The sequence below is a fragment of the Vespa velutina genome, chromosome 2 (assembly GCF_912470025.1).
Source record: "Vespa velutina chromosome 2, iVesVel2.1, whole genome shotgun sequence".
NCBI classification, from domain to species: domain Eukaryota; kingdom Metazoa; phylum Arthropoda; class Insecta; order Hymenoptera; family Vespidae; genus Vespa; species Vespa velutina.
The window spans coordinates 12,089,816-12,112,623 of NC_062189.1; the positions used below are offsets into that span (position 1 = coordinate 12,089,816).

At 30.0% G+C, this 22,808-nt stretch overlaps 1 protein-coding gene and 1 long non-coding RNA gene across 13 annotated transcripts in view; one reads left to right on the plus strand and one right to left on the minus strand.

The window, feature by feature from the left end:
• LOC124947354 overlaps positions 1–5,818 on the minus strand; it is a 35,738-nt gene extending 29,920 nt beyond the window's left edge. Inside the window, exons 1-3 of one of the 3 annotated variants that reach the window (XR_007100386.1) lie at positions 4,906–5,818; positions 4,770–4,826; positions 984–2,705 (exon numbers count right to left, since the gene is read on the minus strand). This is a non-coding gene — a long non-coding RNA (uncharacterized LOC124947354). Of the gene's footprint in view, positions 1–983; positions 2,706–2,905; positions 4,649–4,769; positions 4,827–4,905 lie in introns of those variants that run through there. The other 2 variants (XR_007100385.1, XR_007100387.1) reach the window with 2 other exon arrangements.
• LOC124947333 lies at positions 1,429–21,604 on the plus strand. Of its 10 annotated transcripts, none has more exons than XM_047489364.1 (14): positions 1,429–1,613; positions 3,582–3,624; positions 13,783–13,933; positions 14,020–14,233; positions 14,663–14,758; positions 15,101–15,338; positions 15,456–15,754; positions 15,837–17,475; positions 17,562–17,866; positions 17,953–18,061; positions 18,170–18,512; positions 18,644–18,884; positions 18,963–19,840; positions 20,266–21,604. In XM_047489364.1, exons 1-14 carry the CDS (start codon positions 1,608–1,610, stop codon positions 20,276–20,278), a joined length of 4,575 nt encoding a protein of 1,524 aa, XP_047345320.1. In that variant the 5' UTR covers positions 1,429–1,607; the 3' UTR covers positions 20,279–21,604. The 10 variants fall into 10 exon arrangements, with proteins under 10 accessions (XP_047345320.1, XP_047345317.1, XP_047345316.1 ...); XM_047489361.1 differs by lacking the exons at positions 1,429–1,613; positions 3,582–3,624 and adding exons at positions 5,951–6,090; positions 8,089–8,590; XM_047489360.1 differs by lacking the exons at positions 1,429–1,613; positions 3,582–3,624 and adding exons at positions 5,953–6,090; positions 8,023–8,590.
• The last annotated feature ends 1,204 nt before the right edge of the window (positions 21,605–22,808 follow it).

Below are 22,808 nucleotides of genomic sequence, written 5' to 3' on the forward strand. Positions count from 1 at the left end.
ATATTTTTCAGAAATTATATGTATACATTTTGGTTTATTATTATCGCATATTAACAGTTGTTATTTAATGTTAATTATTTTAGCTATCTTACTTATAAACTAATCAATTTTCATGGAAAAAGTTAAATTTAATTTCCCGTCCTGAAAATTAATTTTCTTAACCAATCAACGTCAATAATGCTATATACGTCTCATGATTACATAAATTGCCTTTGAAATTTAAAGAAAAGTAAAATTATATTGTTCTCTTTTTAATAAATATTAAATGTTAATAATTATTGTTTAAATCGAATAAATTAATTATATTACTTTCATAATTTAAAAATATAGTTAATTAATATAGTTAATTAATACGTATGTGATAAATATTTCCTGAAAAAAAATATATATTAAAAAATATCTCTCGACAAATTTAGACAGTTCAAAATATCTTTATATAGTTTCTTCTACTATAACTGCCTGACATCTACCTACGATTTAAAGAAGACTCAAAGTATACGAAGAAGTAAAGACTTCCTGCCTGAAACTTCAAACATGAGAAAATCAATATAAAGCCGTCTTAGAGTCGCGATACTATTTTGCACCATTTTTACGAGAAAATAGAAAGATACAAATATAAAAAATATGAATGACAATAACTTTAAAATCTTTTATATATATATATATATATTTTATATATATATATATATATATATATATCTTTTATATATATATATATATATATATATATATATATATACATATATATATATATTAAAATGTGAAAGCAATCTCTATTTCTCTATATTGTATATTGAAGTTATTGAAAAAACAAAACTATATTTTGTGAAGTAAACATTGGAAAATCTAATTCAAATATTAAATAAATTTTATAATATAATACAATATTTTATTATATATATAATACAATAAAATATATATATTGTATTATATATATAATACAATTGACATTTATTTAAATAAATTAAGAAAAGAAAGTGTAATCTAATATAAAAAGTAAAATCTAATCACAATTATAAATATTCTGCGTCTAATTCCAAATAAAAGACCGACATATATTGAATATTTGTTTTCATTGTGTTCAATACAAAAAATTTAAGTTTTGGAAATTTAGGATAAGCAATTTTTGTTTTTGTAGATGTATTCATATTGCGATTTAATTACAAGGAAAATATTGGAACATTAGTATGTTTAAGGAACGATTTTAAGAATGGAAAATTTCGGTGAAAGAAATCTTATAATAGTTTTTTGAATTTAATTTTTACTAAAACTTAAGACAAATGTAATTTTGAGGACGATCGTAAGGGAGCGTGATCAAACCCTCTTTTGTGAGCCCGAAACATCAGCCCGAAATCGAAGCATGCGCATTCGATATTAAACAGGGGGTAGTTGCAGTCAGGGAGGGGCTCTCCGCTCCAGAGTTACTCAGATAGAATACACGTTCTTGGAAGCATTTCTCTGTGACAATTTCTGCGAGTGTCATGTGTATAAGTCAATAATATCGTTTGATCATAAGTCAGTGAAAACGTTTGTGAAATGTTATTGAGATGTCGTCAAATTTGTGTAAGTGAGTGTTTCGTGAATCGACTGTCAGCTGTATCTATAACATGAACGTAAGTACCAAGATTTTTCTCTCTCTCTCTCTCTCTCTCTCTCTCTCTCTCTCTCTCCTGTTTTACCTTCTCTGATATCGACTGGTTCTACTTACTGGCACATCGCGTGGGCGTTTCTATGTTCTTGCATATTAGACATATGAAGATAATGAGGAATACTCTTTTTTTTTAGCAGAATATTAATATAACATAATTCATTCTTATTGACTTACAACGTGAACAAAAAATCATAGTAATATTATACTATCATTATAATAAAGATTCATCCTTGTCTCGTTCAATTTTCAATTCATTTTTTTTCTACTTGGTATAATTTTTTTGAAAAAATCTTTTGTAAAATTCATTTGTATTAGTTCTATGCACGTAATACGTCATTGACCCTTGAAGACTGAAAATCGATGAGAAGGTTACCTTTAATCTCATCACCGACGTGCGCGCCTTTTAATGTATTTTCAGCCAGTATCTTTGAGAATAATCTCCTACCATAAAACGAAGGGTTGTTCCCTTTTTTTTTACATAAACCCATCGAAAAGTTAATGATCGTATACTTTTGCAAGAAACATTAGAAGTTGTTAGATTCATAGCGCGCAATATGCGTTTATCGATTAAAATGTCAGATACTCTTACAAATCCATAGAATTTTCTTTTGCATTTATAAATAATGGCTTTATATATAATAGTTTATTCATTTTCACGAAGGACTTCTATTTTAGGAGAATATTTTCAAATAAGAAATTTGTTATTTAAAGAATTGATCGAACATGTGCATATCCAAAGATGATCGGATAACTTTTATCTTGTTATAATTTTATTTTACGATTGAATAAGACAATAACGAAATAAAAATTTGCATCTTAGCTTGAATTTGATAGAATTTTAGAATATTTAATGACACGTAAGAACAGAGATGTGCATGTTTTATCATTCACCAGTGTATAGTTACGCTTATTAGAATCTCGTGGCCTCATTTTCTTAGTACACTTAAAGTTATGCAATTTTGTTACTTCTGTTGGTCGTAGAGGTGACTTAAGTATCATTCTGTTTTATTCTGTGTCTGTTTTGTCCTTGTTAAAGCCAATTATAATGCAACGCCTAGAGAGATAGGAGAAATACACGAAGTAAATATATTGACACGGATTTTTAAACGATTTATTATTTCAGAACTAGCCGTGCGAGTAACATCGTAAAATACTTGCAGCTATGAAATTCATAAAGATTTGCGACTATATACTCCATAAACTTCTTATGCGAACATTGGGCGCCGTTCAATCTTTAGTTTGCAATCTTTAGAAATAAGAATAATGTAGAAGTTTGCTGTTAATATGTTCCAAAATACTCGAAAAATGTAGCAAATAAATATTAGGTGGATCGGAAAGTAATGTCGTTTTCTTAAATTAAATTCAAACGAATAAATTTTTAACAAGTTTTTATTTTTAATCACAATCAAATATCGACATGCGCAGAAACAACATTACTTTCTGGTCCCCCTAATAGTTACTTCTACTCGTAATATTCCAACAAATACAAGAAATATATAATATAGATCTATATAAAAGATATTTGTTTTTCATTTTTCTTAATATTCTTTTTTTAATACTCTTTCTGATCGTCATCATTATTAAACATTTTACTTAGCTTATTCGAGATTCTAATAAAAACATGAACCCTTCTTTAACTCTAGTCTCCTAACAAAATGGATCGTGACTCTTGAGTCACGGAGAGGAAATGCACTATGATTCGTCCAAAAATACTAACCCCTTCTGTTCGAGTATATAAACGGCTGAAAATAAAGCAACGATTCGCGAGTCGGAAACTATGAAAGACATCAACAAATCAGAATTATTGGCGCCACATAAAACGATTTTAATAGAAAAAAATATAAAAAAATTTTCACACGACGATTAATCGATATATATACATATCTAAATATTTTCATTAATTAATTCGATTTTATTTTATCTTTTATAGGCCCTGGCAACGGATATTGTCCGTAGCAACGGAGAACGTATCGGTAAGTAAAAATCGTTTATACATATTATTCCAGATCGATCATTAAAAGACAAAATGATTCGATCGGAAAGACGAGATAGAAAGACCCTTATCGAAAAACGAATTATCATTTATGCCTCAGCTATAAAAAAAAAAGTAATAAACACGAAGATTTTATTATTCCAATTCGAGACAATGATTCTCCCTTATATATATAGGTGGAAACGTATTGGAAATCGATACTTACAAATATATCTTTACTTATCAACGGTATCCTTCTTCTAAAAAGGGTCATAACAACGGCCAGTACGATTACTTTTATAATTGGAAACATTATTTTCCTGTTTTTCAAGCTTTGTACATCAAATTGATAAATGACACAATCATTGATGTTAGAACTATTTTCTTATTGTTTTTTATATATCAAAACATGTGTTCAGAAACCATTAACTTTTCTCAATAAATATTCATCTCGAATAAATTAAAAGATTTATCAACTACAGACATACGTATTTATTCGGTACATATAATAAAATTGATTTTTTTTGTCAGTTTGTAAAGTTAAACAGTTTGCAAAGTTTTTCAATTTTGAGAAAATATTGGCAGATATGAAACTTCATAAATGTAGAAAAATTTGTTATCGTTTCTACTTAACGAACTAGTTTTGTCCTCGGCTACTGTAGCAAGGAACTTGTATGGTGAAAATCAATAAGTGTTAAGGTCGTTGTACACTTATATAACAAATCGCGAATCCACACTCGCATTTACATACCCAAGGCGATTGCAATATCATTCTACATAATTAACGACGTTAACATAAAGTCAGATATTAATTGATATGGGACTCAAAAAGTCGATGCCTTATAAAAATATCTTTCAGCTTGTTCGAGAAAAAAAACTTAGTAGATATCATCTCGATGATTTATCATGTATATATGTAGATATGTATGTATATACACAATATATAGTGATTGGAAACAAATGAAATACATAAATATCTCCTACAAATCCCTCAGGAAATACATCGAACAAGGTACACAGGAGAACTTCGTAGAGCAACAGAAATGAAATAGAAAAGAAAAATAAAAATAATATATATCGAAAGATCGATCGTTACGACGTGAGCGGAAAGACGAGCAAAAAGAAATTAAAAGAAAAGAAACATACCTCGAGTGATGTCGACTTTCGATCCCCATAAGAGCTACGTCATCGTTTCCCGCATGACTAAGGACATATTAAAAAACGATAGAAAGCTTGCATTATGATTTTCCTTTAACGTGTTCAACCCTTTTTCAAGGAATACCTTTTTCTTAGATCCCACTATGTCCTCTCAAGGCACCCTTTTATTGTCGAGTCTTACTTCCTATCCTCAACAATACTATACTGTAGTATAACGCTTCTCTCTAGCATCGTATAGATTGATAAAACAGGTGGTGTGGTGGATTCAAAAATTAGAGATCCTTGAAAGTACTCCTACATTTCGGTGTATAGATTAGCTCTCTCTCTCTCTCTCTCTCTCTCTCTCTCTCTCTCTCTCTCTTTCTCTCTTTCTCTCTCTCTCTCTCTCTCTCTCTCTCTCTCTCTCTCTCTATCTTTCTCTATCTATCTCTCTCTTACTCTTGTTCTGTGCTCTCTATTCCGACCGGAGGGACCAGACACACCGAGTATTTATTAATAGAGATTAAACTCCGCGTCGTGTCGTGCCGTGTGCAAGAGCTCTCCCGCGCAGGACGCACGCCGCTAGGGCAGTCTGACTCAGACCGTGGTCCAGAAAACGATTTCCACCGAAATAAACACGAAACTCGTGCCTAGAGAAAGAAGAAAAGATAGAAAGAAAGAAAGGAAGGAAGGAAGAAAGGAGGAAAGAGAAAGAGAGAGGAAAGGGTAGTAGAATACTCTTCTCCGTTAAGTAACAACAGATAAGAAACCCTTTGGGAGAAGCGTGTATAGCCTCAAAGCGGATTACGATAAACTTTGAATGCTTTTGACATTTTTGAATCAGTGTTAAAGTATTCGCCTTTCTATCTTTCTCTCTTTTTTAATGTGACTAAGCGGATAAAAGAATTGTTAAAAAAAGTTTTTGACATTTTTATTTCTTTATGTGTGATTTCATATCTATCTCCTATGTGTGTGTTTTCCATATAAATACGTATGTAAACGTATAAAATATATACTGTGAGTTAAGTTTCTATGTGTGCGCGTTTTTAGTGCACGTTTAGTGCGTAGACCAAAGACGACTTATTGCACTGTGACGGATACGCCGGTTGCACCCACGTACTAAACGGATACGAGAATTTTGTCTAATGGACGTCATTTAAGTCAAACGTTCGGTATTTCCTCGCCTGGAGATCGTTGAGCATCGTAGTGCGTTTAACGCATGAATCGACTTAACTCTGATAAACGTCTCCTGGAAACAGTTTCTGATACTTAAGGAGTTAAGGGACTATTGGAATTTTGAAGTTCGCCAGATGTTTCTCCTTCCAGTTCCGTCAGTGTTTCCATTATAGTTAACCGAGGGCGTTGAAATTTCGGTCCATCGTCTCCGAGGAAATAATCTCACGACGATAACTGAACATTTCAATGCTCTCTCTTCTGTTTTCCAGAATAATAGAAATCGAAGCGCGATATATGACTCATTTATGATATGAAAAATTCATCGAAACGTTTCTTTCATACCTTTTCGACTGTACGTGTAAAATGTTCATTAAAAAAAAAAAGAAAGAAAAACAAAGAAAAGAAAACTATTGAAGTCGATATAGAAAATGAGAAATGAATTTTGAATGAATTCTTGAACTTTTTAACGTACGACATTATAACTATTGGATTTGGGTTAAAAATAGCTTATTTCAAAACTGAGAAAATGAATTTTTTCCCGTTGTAATAGTTATTAACAGGAGTATTTCATTAGATAAAAATATTTTCGGTCGCATAATGGATGAAATACTTTCAATTTATACATAGAAATATCCTAATTCTAAGGTATAAAGCACATTTTTCCTTGTGTCCTTTATATTTCATGTACCATAAAATATAATTAAATTAACAAATAATAATTAGGATTTCAATGAGAAAGAATTAAAATTCACTAAGTACTTAAACTCAATTAAACTTCTATTATACGGATTGTCGATTAGACGGATGATTCAGTATCTTCGATTCTCGAATGATCAGTTTAGCAAAAAGTAACGTCCAAATTTAGTACGATCTACGCTCCGACGAACCCTCTTTATTATACTCGAACGTTCGATTAACTCGAAACAATTGCTTCGCCACTTGTAATTTAAGCGCTTGACAGTTGCGTATTGGCTGACGCAACTATTATTACTATCTTTGTTGGCAGTAAGTACGGCGCCCAAAATGGATACTATACGAGAATATCGCGTTTGTATTTTTTTGACGTAGATTAGTCCTTATAATTTTTCATTTTATATATTTTAATTGACTAACTTCGTAATTATTGATATTATTCACAGAAGATATTTATATCATTGCATTAATTTTCAATTCGGTCAAATGTGAAACGACACAATACTGTCATGATTATTTTCGTACCATTACGCGTTAAAAATTTTTATCGAAACTGTTATCGAATCTTATTTATATCGATAAAGAAACATTTAGATTTTGATTTCTCCGTAATTCAATGATAAATCCAATATTTTTAATTTAAAATCACAAGTTTTTTGTAATTATTGTAATAGATTGCTTTTGTTAATCGTTTTCTTATGTAGATGTTTTAATTGTACAACAAAAGTAGATCGTTTTATGACGTGCTATAAATTATTTCGTTATTGACGACGAAGGTCACGTTTCAAGTTGCATACGTTTAACGACTATCTAACAAAGAACAACGTACATTATTAAAAACATTATCGTAAAAGCTGTTCAAAGGAAATGTTTTCATCAAAATTAAATAATGACGAAGAACCATGTCACAGTGAGTCATCTTACCTGATAGTTATTTACATTTTTCAAGTGCTTATTTATTATTTATTCGAATGTTCAGATTATCTTCAAGATAAAAAAAGTTATTATTAACAAAAGTTCAAACGTGATAGATCATATTCACAAAACGGAAGTGTTTCGATAAATACGTATAAAGAATATACGTTAGAAGAGATATGTCAAAAACAAATTAATATATTTACTCCCCTCAACCCAATTATACAGATAGAAAAGGTAACAGAACCCGATTTCAAAATTTTCCCGATATTCTTCGACGGAAAGTCGTCTCGTAAAGGCAAAACAGGATCTAACCCACGCGATAAGTAAACCCACAGGCATTCACGCATCAGTAATAAGTATCATCGGACGAATGCGAGATTTTAGTATCGTTTTGGTGTGCAAGAAATAAAACAACTTACCGAGAGGAAAACTATAAACGAATTAACATCGAACCTTTTTCATTCCATTCCATTAGATAGAGAAAATTGTATAAAGTAAGTATAAAGTAAGAGTGAAGTGTAATGTTACAATGTTACTTCAGTCTTTGAGCGAACTTCCGTGTATGAAGTGGAACATGATGTAAAAAATAAAAGAAAAAAGGAGAACGAGAAAAAGAGAGATAGAAAAAAGAAAAGTGCAAAACACTATTTGAAAAACTGCGTTTTAGCACGGACTTTGATGTCGCGTAGCGACAGAACATAAAAGAAACGTGACGAGTGTAATCCGATGTGATGCACGCTAGTGAGAAAAGTATCGCTATGCTGTAAAAGTGCTAGAACGACGAAACCGCAAAGATTGACAAATGATGATAGTGCTTCTGTTGTGCGTCATCATGAAGATAGCAGAATTCTCTGCTGGTCGCGTGAGTCCGTCACTTCAACCATCGCGACGTCGACAACGGCCACGAAAAAGGCCACCGCCATCACCACCATTGCGACAACATGAACAACAGCAATCACCCTCCTTGTCCTGTCGTAAACGACAGGATTGGAATTATTATCGAGTTCCATGCGATAAATGCATGTATTTTCTTCAGAAACAATGTAAGAACACATAGATGTATTTTTAATTGTATTTTTGATTGCATATTTAAAAATCTTTCTTTTCTTTTTTTTTTTTTTTAAATGTTACCATACAGAATCCGCTTTCTTGCTCGTGCCAAAAGAGAAACACTTCTCTTCATAACGTTTGATTTAATCAAGTGAATCATACTTCTTGTCTTTTTGCATTGCTTTTTGGATTCTTTTCAAGTTTAGACAACGTTTCTAATTCTATATTTACTTTACATCAACATATCTTTTCAATGAAATGTCTAAACGATCACACAATTTCTAACAAGGTATATCTGAAATAAAAGTTTGTATTTGTATTCTCGGAAATGTCGAATGCGAGGGATCAAACGTTTCAATGCGAACGCATCTCTAATGATTTAAGTAACGATCTGCAACGCCCTCGACTACGCAGAGACAGCATATGGTGAAATTCTAGCCGATCTTTTTTCAACAGTTCAAATACCTCTACAGATGTGTTTCTCTCTCTTTCGCCCTTTTCTTTTCTCTTTCTCTCTCTCTCTCTCTCTCTCTTTTTTTTTCTCTCTCGCTCTCTTTTCTTTCTCTCTCTTTCTCTGTGGCCATGATAGACTTTGTGTATATAACGAGTTTCTCTTGCATACGGTTCTTTTGCTATAAATAGAGGGCTACTACTATTTTACTTCTTGCACTCCGAGAGAGAATCTTTTTTTTTAAACACCCTTTCTTTTCTCGAAGGACAGTCAAAAGAATGCTTCCTTTTCTTCTTTACGCATGATATTTTCAAACCGTGGTCTTTTGTCATCTTCGTGACAAGAAAATCTCACAGATTAATTGAAGCGTTGAGTATTTTGAAAAGATAACTAAATCATACGGAAATTGAGAAATAAATCAAAAAGAATTATCGTCGATAAATTTACGTTTGAGACCAATTAAACAAACATTTCATATAATTCTTGTAAAATTCATTAATATCGTAAAAATCAATGATAAATTCATTCATCATTTGTCTAATCTCGTATATATGTAAAAAATTATACACAACATGATTATTAAGTACGATAAAAAAGCCAATTTTTGAAATTCTCGTATCATGTTTCGTGGATGCATAACTACGTAAAATTTTGCAACGATTCGCGAAATTTGGCTCTCGACTTCTTCTCCGGCATTTTACTTGATGCTAAAATTATCTCACGCCCTCGGCACTGTCGACGCGAATAATTATATTGTAATTTTTTGTCTTTTTTTCTTTCTTTTCTCGATAGGACAAGTTCGCTACTGTATTGTAAAATGAATCGCGAAAGAATTGAATTGAACTATGTTTAATCGATTAGATTAATATTTTTAGCACGTACTCTCGCCAAAAGCGTATATCATATATTCAAAATACAATACATCATGCTGAATACAAAAAAAAGGCCAAGGTTCGTTCCATATACGATCGTTCAAAAACGTATTTAATTTGTAATTAATGGCAAAGTCGACCGCTAGTACATTATCGCAGTACGGGACAATTGAATTGTGAGTGTACTTCTGTTACTGCAGAGCGTAACATCTGATACTTTGTCATATTATGCAAATTATTGGTTTCTTATTTAAATTATATGACATTAATATAGAACTATTATATCTCAAAATATAGTACATTCACGTAGAATTCTTAATTCAAAGAGAATTTTGTCAAATGATCATAGTCACTTTTAGTACATAGAGAACATTCAACGTTGAATAACTATAGTCCTTTAGTAAGGAAAGGGATAATAATAATATATTTACGATGAGATTAGTCAATAAACGAGTCTATGAATAAGACGAAGTTGTGAATTCAATGAGTTTTATCAATACTCGTCAATCATTGACTCGTTTTTTTATCTTATTCGTAAACATTTTATTAACTAACTACTTCGTAGATTCACTAATTTTTTTAACTATTTTACTGCAATATAGAATCATTGATAAACTACTCCATAGACTTCCTTATTGATCATAGTTTCTACTATTAAAAAATTACATACATTACATACATAGAGAAAGCAGTTTATCATACATATACACATCGTACGAAATACGTATGTATATGGGTATACATGTGTACAACATGCGTGTAAGTTTACATAAACGTATAGTGAAATTGAATAAGTTAAGAAAAAGTTTTTAAAAATACAAAAATAACAAATTTACAAATTAATAAAAAAATTAAATTAACGAAATAACAATAATAACAAAAATATATGAACAATACTAAACATGATCATTAGTAAGAATATCAATAAATGAATATTTGTACTTGTTTTTAATAGTATTCGATCACAAACAATCAATTCATTCCTTTTTAAGCAAGAACAAGGAAAAATCGCAAAGACATAACGATAAAATAAACTAATAATAAATAACGTTTAAATATTGTCGAAAACAAATGAATCAGCATTTGTTTGTTTGACATCGAAGAGACAGCAAGATAGTAAATTTGTTTTAAAAATTCTTGCAAGTATACATAACAAAATACATAACAAAAATTGATGAGGAATTTATTATTTTTCATAAATTAATAGATTACTCCGAGTGCGATCTAATATGTAAGTGAAAGAGAGAGAGAAAGAGAGAGAGAGAGAGAGAAAGAGAGAGAGAGAGGAGTAAAAGAGAGAGAAAGGGAGACGGAAAGAAAGAAATAAAAATATAAAAGAAGAATGATGACATTAAAATTAAGAAACGAATGTATATACATACAATTTATACGTATAACGCTTCATCATTGGATCAAGAATTAAAGCTTCGATCGAGCGAAACCACTCGGGTCTTTAAAGCCGAGACATACATACATATATGCATTCGATTATATCCGACTTCCATTTGCCCACCCTTTACATTCAATCCTACAGTGCACATGCGCCGCATGAGCGATCATGCTCCATAGGCGCAGTTAAAATGAATTTCTAACAGTAGTGTAAGTGACAGGCAACTCGTCACCATATGGTCGAAGAAATGGGTGTTTTCGGTTAGCATTTATCGTGTGTAAATACTAGACGCAAAACCAATTCGCCGCGGCCACGGCGATGAAATGGATAACAATTTCTTCAGGTATCAATTTCTATTCCCAAAACTTCGATTTTAGCTTCGAATTTTTCTCCAAATGACGAAAATGATTTTGTTGCACATTATTAAATCATTTGACGAACGTAAACAGAAAATTATTGTGTATACAATATAAACGTTTTTTAGAAATAAAGTCACGCTATGCTAGTAATAACACTTTCTACTTGAATTGCGATTCAATATAAAATTCTTTAATCATTATGCATGAAATATTCGAAACATTAATTGTTTAACATAACTAACTAAAATTTTCATTTATAGAAATTATCAATTCTTTTATTTATTTATTATTTAATAATCAAAGTTGGCATCTTTATTATTGATTATTAATTATTAGATCAGAATATGTAGGAAAGCTAAAGATAGTAAACTACTCGAGAGAGTTGACGTCACAAATAAGGATTGATATTTCCGGCTTACGAATGGCGCATATTTTTGCTTCTTTAAATTCTTACTGAGGCATGACAAATACTCTTCAACAAATATTGATATACAAAAGATATAAAATAATAACATAGGCAATTATTTGTTCATAAAATGAGGATTTACATTTCCCACATAAACGCTATATAATAAACAAATCTTTATCAGTCTATTAAAAAAAAAAATCTTAAGCCAATAATTTTTTATAAAGTAGGAATTGCCTATATTATATATGAAATTATGTATAATTTAATAACGACAAATAATATCATATACGTTTTTCATGTGCGTAAAGAATTATTCACATACTTAGATTTGAAGAAAATTCGAATTCAAATGATTTTAAAATTGGCGCGCAAAATATTTAGCTATTTACTCTATAAGATGATTGGTAAAGCTCGAGGTGACGTCACGACACTGCCATACCCATTTTATCGTAACGATATACAGCTGCGGTGTTGGCGGGAAGGAGGAGAAAAATAAGAGACGTTCTTATCAGTGCCTCGTCGTTGGCATTGTCGAATCGTAGCAGGAAAGGAACGTGATCAATTCGATCGTGGCCTTAAACAGATATGTCGTTCATCTTTGTCGTTAAATGATCGAGAAATCGATCGAACGATAACCATGTAAGGAAAATCGACCCATTGTAATCCGATTGCGAACAGTGTATTACGAAAGAAAAATATTTCTTTTCTTTCTACATTTGTCAAGATTTTTTAACGACATGTCATTAAATTAACATTTTCTTCCTGGTAAGTTCTACTTTAATCTTGTTAGTTCGATTTCTAAAAATACTAACTTTTTCGCGTTTTAAACGAGAAAATATACGTCTTAAAATTTTAGTATTCGATGTACCATCTTCGTTACACCAATGACAGATCGATCTGACAATCGGTACGCAACAATGTGACGACCATGAGTAACACAATTCTGTTACATATATATAAACGAAAGTATGCGAGGGATGTTTAATAATATGCAATGGAAGTTTTTCTCTCAGTGACAATTCTCAGAAATAATATGATCTTTAAGAAAGTAATACGTTTTATTGCATAAATCTGAAAATATATTTACGAACAGAATTAATTCTAATTTATGCAATTGATTTGGTTACATTATTAATTAAAATTATTTTTGTTAAGTGGCATTCGTCGTTTAATCACAATAATCATAAATCAAGATTAGGCGAAGGATTAAGTTCTCTATTTATCTCGAGTATTCTTTGATGATGGAATGATTGAAAAGTTTCTAATGTTTTGTGCCCCCATGCACGTATTATTTGAGATAGCATGGAAAATATCGTATTACAACTATTTCGTAATCATGTTTTGTTTTGAAAACAAACTACAGAATTTTTTGCAATCTTTTTTATTGTGTTTTTCTTTTTTATTTATAATCGCACGGTCTTCGTATTTATAAATAAATTTGACCTTTTACATCAAAATCAATGAAAATAATATAAATATAATATCCAAATATTCAAATTTTATGGATTATATATGAACAGGCAGATAGACAAAATATGAAATATTCTAATATTTTCTAATATATTTAGATAATATCTACTTAAACTGTTAAATATTGTATATTAATAAATATTTTAATAATAAATAGTTTTAATATTTTAATATTGATTTAATTATCTTGAAGACATAAGAAAAATAGAACTATATATTTATAAAATTTTCCAGGTGCAGGCAAAGGAGCTGCAGTCATGGAAGATCCGCAAACACCAGGATCGGATTGCAATTCCAATCCTGCAACAGATTCTATGCAGCAAGATCTTATTGGTTCAGACTTTATACAAGACAATGTGGAATATCAGTGGTGTACAGATTATGGGTAAACAGATTATATTTATAAATAAATAAAACATTGCTATTAAGATTCATTCTCTAAAAAGATATTTTAATTTTACCAACTTTTAGATACAAAGATGGAGGATTACATGTCCATCCTAGTGTTCTGTCTTCACTCTCTGCATCATATTCCCGGGAAGATGTGGGTTATTATGATGACCTGTCTCGTAATTTGGATGCTAATTTAGCAGAAATTGATATGGAAAGTTTTCGTAGTGCAGACATCCACACTCTTCTTACTGCTTTACCAGTTATGTGTACTGATCCAGTTCAACATTCAGAGGTTAATATTCTTTCAATATTTATTTTATTATTTTATTAACACATATAGAGCACATATGCACACATCGCACATACTTACTTTACTTTTTTAAGTTTTATTATGTTATTATTACATCTGATATATACTTAATTTTATCATTAATACCATGCATTTCAAAGGATTTGTAGTACATGTGTTTTTAATGATCCAACACTGTCTTGTATGATAACAGTTTTAAATAATTATTATTTGTTACTTTTAAATACCAAATTCATATTTCTTAAATATACATTTATTTATTTATTTAATATAACATATTAAACATACAGAAACTTCCAACAAAATATTTATAAAAGCTACAATATAAGTATATACTTTATGTGCAATACATCGCTCGACTAGTCAGATTAGTACACATTAAATTTTAAATGTGTTCCATTATTATGGCAGTTTAACTATCAAAGGGAACGTTATGCCAGTATATCTGGCTCCGTCATGGAAAAACTTGACATCGGTTCTTCAATCAGCCCACACACCAGCAGCCAGGTATGACGATACCTGTGCAATTTCCATTAATTTTCAAACTTCATTGCAAAAATCTTTTACGAAATCATTTATAACCCATACAAAATATGTAGGACAGATTTAATATATTCTAACTTGTAATGCATTGTATTATAATAATGTCAACTGTTAGATTAATATAAATGCAAGTAATTGTAACCAATAAAAATGATATATATTTTATGTAACAGTAGTATAATCATGATAATGAACTTATTGCATGAAAGTAATAACTTACTAACTATCAGAAAACACGTAATTAAGAATGATTTATACGTATATCTCTATATAAATATTCTCATTATTTTTTATTTTTATTTAAAGGGAGAAGAATCTGCTTGTTCAACAACTGATACAATGTCTATATGCAAATCATCATTATTATTCTCTCCTGTGAAAGAAACACCTGTGCTACCGCCAGCAGGTAGTTACAGTGTAGATTCATTGGACTGTGAAGATATGCTGTTAACTTGTCAAGCAAATAATAAAAATAATTATACTATTGCTTTTGAAGGTAGTATTACAATGTACTCTGATAGTTCTCCAGATTTCGAAAATCAAGGTAAATCAATAATAAATGAATAAAATAAATAAATCTTATAGAAAGAAGATTGGTATTAAAAACTTATGAATTATTCACATTAAAATAATATTAAATTGTAAAATTGTTTTTACATAGAAAAACCAGAAACATACGAAGTACCAGAAACTTACTACAAAAAAAAGGGGTTACGAAGAACTATATTAGATTCGTCAATGGTGTGTTCTGATTCTAAAATATATACTACTTGGAGTAATTTAAAACATTCTTCCATGAATAAGGTTATAACTCGACATCCTTCGGGCAATAACAATACCATTCCAAATTTTTTACATGGGACAGGAAATACAACTATATCTATAAATAAAAGAAGTCAAAGCTTACCAGATCTTACACGAATTCAAGAATCACCTACTAATATTCATCTCAATTTTTCTGTAAATATTGCAAAGATAATTCTCTATGTTAATATTCAAACAAGATTAAATTATTGTTATTATATTATATATCTTTTTACAGGTTGATTCTGCTGAATCAAATAACCACCCATTACCATCACACAATTCAGGCTCTGCAATGAGTCGATCTGTAAATGAAGAAAATTCCGATGGTAGTGGAAATATTTCTTCTGGGAAAAAGTTACAAAATCTAAGCCTAGTAAAATTGTTTATGAAACAAAAGAGTATGAGCGCTGAAGGAATGAGTCTTACTTTGGATCAATCTGATTCCATCAGTGATAGTGGTTGGCCTACAAGCAATAGTGCTAGTGATAGTGGAACTAATACAAATACACAAATACAGCGACAAAATATAAATACATGTACTCGTCCACTTCCTGAAAAAGATTTTTCTATAAATTGGGTTCGTAGTGATTGTTATAATAATAAAGAAGTAGAAAGTCAAAAAGATAAGTTGGCTGACATTCCAAATACTTTTACAAGCAATAAGGAAAATAAAGATGACATGATTTCATCTGCCTCGGTCGAAGAATTGTCGGAAAGCATAACTAAATCAGAACTCGTACATGACAGTGATATCGAACAAATAGATTTCGAAATTTCACAGGATGACTTGGAATGCCGTTCAAAACATTTACGGATTTTTCAGGAAAATAAATCTGTAATATCTAAAACAACAGGAATTCAAGCAATGGTCGAAACAGAAGATAACGAAGTGCAAACGTCACTAATTTACAAAGTACCTGCAGAAAGAGATAGCCCTTCTATACGGGAAACGATAGTTAATAAAAGGCCTGTTTATGTTGTATATCCTAATTATACGTTACCAGATCTTTCATTTCTTAATATTAAAGATACGAAATTAGACAATGTAGCATTAAAGCCTCAATGTTATGATAAAAGTAAGCCAGGATGGAAACATTCAAATAGATGCAACAGACCGTTCTCTTGTAACGATATCGATGCGCTTAAACAACGTGGATTTTCACACGTTAAGGATTGGGAGTCGCTAACATTCCTTTTACCTACTGAATATAAAAAAATATTACATGATGTGCCAGAAGTTTCAGAGCATATCAATATCAATGAACAAACTAAAAAACCATTGTTTTGTTTATCTCCCCCAATGCGACATAAAACAAGACCAATAAGTGAACTTATACCAAATAATACTTCCTCAACTAGTAGTACTGCTACGCAGCCATCTTCTGGATATCGAGGCTCATCTACGATCTTGACGGATTCCTCTACAAATCAGCAGCTACTTCCTAATAATGTAGCTAATCCATTATACCTGTATCGCTATGATAGCATTAGTTCTGAAGCAAGTTTAGTGAGCAACGATAAGAAAATTCATAGAACTGTTAATCAAGCAAAGCAAACCTATCCTAATTTACCTAAACGGTCCATTTCATTACCTTATGGAGATAGAGAATCTGATTGCTGCAATGGCAAAGTGCCACCAAGACCTCCTTTACCAAGAAGTATCTTAAGAAAGAATAAAGTTCCCACAAGTAAGAGATACAGTATGTTTGAAATGGGAGGAGTGGAAGAAGTAGAAGATCAATGTTCTGAACCAAATAAAAGAATGTCGTTACAAGAACCATATTATATGAATAATGATTTACAACTATTATGCCGCGGGAGAATTATCGATTCAGAAAAAGATGTTGACGAAACAGAAGAAAAATGTAATACAGGTAAAGAAAATTTATTTTGTGTATTTTTACTTCTGACATATTTATATTCATAATTTAATAAAAAGTATTTAAAACTTGTTGAGAAGCTACTAATTTTATTTTAGAGAGACTGAATGAAGTTGTTAATAATACGAACGTAGATTATGAAACTTCTCAAAATAGTGAAGATGATATAAAGCAATTAGAAGAATTTTTAAAACGTAGTGGTTTATCGTCAGAAAGTAGCGAAGGAGATAATGAAGATCCCGAAGTTAAATTAAGATCGTACGTGAGAAAATTTTTAGCACTTAGAATGAATAAAGATGTAGTCAAAAACATTGATATGGCTGAATCACAAAAAAAGACTGTCAGTTTCGCTTTACACGAAAAAAAACGATATTCAGATGAAAAGGTAATATTTTCTTTATATATATTACCAAAATATATCAAATATATTTTTGTTTTTTAAATATCTTCATATATTGTATTTAATTACAGCCAAATAATGCAAATGTTCCGACGAATGAGCACAATAAAGATAGATGTTTTCAGGATCTAAACAAAGAAATCAATCCTGAGAACAAAGTGGATTTAGAAGAAAAACGAAGTATGTTAATATTAATTTTTGTTTGTTATTTTAATATATTTAATTTATCCATTTATGTATTTTTACATTTATGTATATAGTAATTAAACTTTTTTTATTTTATTACAGATATGATATCATCCACAAGCAAAGCTGTTGACTTACTACTCAAATATTGGAATGCTGAACCTACTAATGGTCGGCAAAATTATAATGATAAAAATGAATGTGCACAACTTTGTTTGAGTAATCTCTGCCCAACTTTGTATGCTATAATGTCAGATGGTCTAAAATCACATTTGCAGTCTACTTTTGGTCCAATAGCAAACAGTGTATGGCAAGTTGTTGAGGCTTCTGCTCAGCAAGGGCCACTTACAAAGACATTGAACGAGTTAGTTCAAAAGATTAATGGCGAAGATATTATTACTGAGGGAATGCTTAAATTTCATGCATTTGTATTTGGTCTGTTGAAGTGAGTTTTTAGACTAACATAATGTTATTAAAAAATCTATAGTTGTGCACCTTATTTATATTATTATATTTATATCTTTCTTATGCATTAAATTGAATTGAAAATGTATATTATATTTTTTCTTTTTTTAGTTTGCGAGCTTTGGATGCTTGGTTTGCATATTTATGTACAAGAGAATCGATTTTACGAAAACATTATAATAGTAATAGTTTATTTACCGGAGCATTAGCAAGTACCGACGTTCGAGAAGTTGTTGATAATTTATTAGATATTTTACATCCTCTAGCATTTTGCCCATTTCAGCTTGATCTTTTATACCAATATCGACAATTACATAATAGTTTCGGTAATATGAACAATTATAATATAGATGTAAGTATAATTAAATAATTGTCAATTACCTCTCATGATGAACAATTACATAGAAATTTTTATATATATATATTCCAGGGACTAAATTTTAGAAATGTTGATTTACTTCAAAAAGATCATCATTTTGAAAAAGCAGATAATTGTGGAACTGTATTAAGTCCAAGAAAAATACGTCCACGGTCTTGCGTTAATGTTTATAATGATTATGACGATAAGTCTATCATTGCACATAAAACTGATCTTGAAAATGTTGTAAAGAAACGTTTTAACAACACTGTCGGGACAAAAGTATTGCATGGTTTAGAAAAATTAGCTTCCGAAGATTCCGAAGATTATACTGATAGCCTTGAACATTCTCCATTGAATAGAGGGGCAACAAAACAAATGATTCCTATTAAATCATTAAGTCCAGATTCTAAAATGGACGATGAAGATACGATTACCGGAGAAACTAAATTTAGGAAACTGCAAGAAAAATGGGAATTAATGATTGGGAAAGAAGAAACTGGAAAAAACCAACCGGGAACGGCATTACCCTTATCGCCTATGCGAACACCTGCGAATTTGGGAAAATCAAAAATACCACGACTTTTAACATCACCTATTAAACAACCAAATGTAGCAATAGGATCTGTAAAAACTGTTAAGTCTCCTATCTCTGGAATACCTTCTTTGAAAAAGCCGGTTACATTATCAACTACCAAAACAGTATTAATGAAACCAATAGAAACAAGGGGGAAAAGTGTACAAGAAACACGACGTACGAGTCGTGTAGATCAAGACATAGTCGGAACATCGCGAGCTCATTTGTCACGACCTAGCTCTTTACCTTATAAATCCTATGGAGTTATGTCGAAAGAGAAAAATCTCCTATCTCCTCAAAGACGAGCTGCTTCCACATCTTTACCAAGGCCAAATACAGTTACACGTAATCCTCCGAGGAAACAACCGCTAAAGTAGGTAGAATTATTCTACATATATATACATATTTTGATTTAATTTTTATTTTTGAATGTCTTTTTTCATACACTACTTTTAATTTAGAGAGTACTGATTTAATATTGAATCATATAGTTTATATGTACATAAAACACAAAGTTATACAAACAAAAAGTAGTTTAGTTTATGATACCTATTCCTTTCTTTCTATTTAAATTTGATGCACGTAATGGCAAAAGTATAGCATGTTATTATATTAAAATGTAATATTTTTTGCTAAAGGGAAACACAAAATTTATTGATATAATATATTTATGAAAATTTTATCTTAATATTCAATTATCAGCTTATAATATGTTTTGTTTGCAATTTCTTTCTATCATTTATTTATCGCTTCTTTTTTTCAGTTTTATCTTACTTTTGTATATTTTTCTTTCTCTAGATTAGTAAAATAACGCTACGTCCATCTCGATTCCAGAGAGGTTCGCACAGTTACAAATAGGGTACCATCGAATAATGGGCATCTGTCATTCGCAGAAGGTGAAAGATTGAAAGTTATATTAGAAATTGATAATAAATGGTTATTGTGTGCAAGAGGTGATAGAAAAGGTTTGGTTCCGAGAATGTGTGTGCATACTATTCAGACTTAGCCCTTCTATTGATATTAATGAGATTCTTGAGTAAATTGATTAAGAAGTGAAAGTGATGTGCTTTGAATGAATGTAAAAGAAGATTAATTAAATGGTGTCGTATGTACAGTGTATTAAAGAAAAGGCATAGTATATGATTTTGAAATTATAATTTAGTGATATTGCTTGCGAAGTCACTGTTTAAAGCTTCGTTTGCATAGACTCGTGATAGTATTACCACTCATAATGCCATTGACAAACCAGCCCGACTGCTTTTTATTTCTGGTCCGGCCAGCGCAGCGACTTCTGGACGCCTGTGAAAAAGCTTCGCATTTTCACAATATTGACGACCGGCAACTTTTTACGTTCGTCTCCCCATTTTCGATCTGAACCCCGCTGGGGCTCGCACACCCCCAAATCTCCGTTAGTTTTATCATCATGCTAATTATTATGCATTACCATTACATATTATTAATTTTGCATAATAGCTACACTTGTTTTACTTTCGCTTTTATGCATTAGGCACGACCGCTACTATATACAATATTTTAATGTTAAAATACAATTAAATTAATGATTGAAAATTATTTTAAGAATTGAACAATTTATTTGAAATTTTAAGCAGAATTTTACATTATAATAGATAAAATATAGAATTCTAATTCTATCAAAAATTTTTCTTTGTGATGACTATAAAGACACTCTGATGGTGATAGTGGTCGTGACTAAAAAATATTAGAGGTTCTGCTAGTCATAAGCTTTTAAAACCTCATTATATTTAAATGAACATATACCTATTTATAACTAAAATGTACATATATACAGTAATATGATGATAAAGACACAACGGTCATATATAATATAATAACTTATAATATTATGAATGTAACTGTGATCATAGCAAATAGGTGCATAAGTTGATTGATGCGAATGTGCGAAAAAATTTCGTTTGATTTTTTATGTAATTTTAATATTTCAATCACGTCCAATTTTCATAAAACATCAATATATCGGTTTTATTTAGCATATAAATTATTACCATGTCGTGCGCTTATGAATCGCAATAATCACATTTTTTTACTTGCTTCATGTATTTCTTAGTATGTGACAGCATACAGTGTATTCAAATAAAATCTATTATAATGACATATATATCACTGTACATTTCTTTGCGCAGTGATACGTTCCCTATAGCATATTTTAAAGGTATGATAAGTATTAATATAAATAGAAAGCAATGATAATAATGATAAAAAAAAAATAAAAACAATTATATAAGTCCCACTATTGAAGGAATTATAATTTTTGCAGAAATGATGTAATATTCTTGAATATTGTTATGTTTTATATTTTTTGTCATCATATAAAATTGATACGCTCTAATAGAATTTGTTAAAAGTTTTTTTCATGAATAAAATAATACTATGAGTACTGTATCTTTACATTTTACAAAGAGATAAAATAAGTTGCTTGAAACATATCTGCCTCATACCATTTTAACAGCATTATTCGTAAATAATAAACTGTGTATGTTTGTATATGTATATATAAATAAAATATCCATGTTTATAATATTACATATCTTCTTAATATGTTTCTACCTATAATTAATTTTTATAAATTAATGGAGAAAATTTTAATTTTAATTTTATTTAATATAATTTTTAAACATAATAAACCAAAATTATAATCTTTAGTAAATATTAAAGCTTACACATATATTCTATATTTTACACGAAAAAGAAATAGATAAAAACATATAAGTGCTAGTTGAATTAATTGATATTTTCATTTTTTTTTATAGATGATTCACAATTTTACATTCAGACACAAACACATTATATTAAAATCGAGTAAACTTGATTTCTAAATTTTTTGTACTGAAATATCTCTGATCAGGTCGTTATAACATAGGTCTTATAGCTGAACATGTTATCATCTTGAAGACAGTTACATTCAGTGTGCGTAGGAACATTCTATTGCTATAAATCATATTACTTCTATTGATAAATAAGTAATTATTTTTATATTAGTAGCCTTAATTCGTTTACATATTACTAAATCTTATGTACAATAGGTATACAGTAAACTGATTACAGAATACACGCGAACGTTTGTATATGTAATTAATTTCAACATTATACATGAGTTAATTTAAAATTTGATCTAATAATTTTATGGAAATAATATAATAAATTATTTAAATACTTCATATATCTTTAGTGAATAATAACAAAAGTACCTGAAAGCATTATATTATATTTTTAATTTATTTTGGTGGGGTCCTATTACATATCATTTAAAATCATGGTGAAAAAGTATTACAATATCTTATCAACAAATTATTAGACCAATT

What these genes read in the sequence shown, in the direction of transcription:
- LOC124947333 (XM_047489361.1), top strand. Translation starts at nt 8,350, where the DNA reads ATGATGATAGTGCTTCTGTTGTGCGTCATCATGAAGATAGCAGAATTC. An exon ending in CAGTGGTGTACAGATTATGG is followed by an intron (nt 13,934 to 14,019) that starts GTAAACAGATTA and finishes ACCAACTTTTAG; the next exon opens with ATACAAAGATGGAGGATTAC. An exon ending in TCCAGATTTCGAAAATCAAG is followed by an intron (nt 15,339 to 15,455) that starts GTAAATCAATAA and finishes GTTTTTACATAG; the next exon opens with AAAAACCAGAAACATACGAA.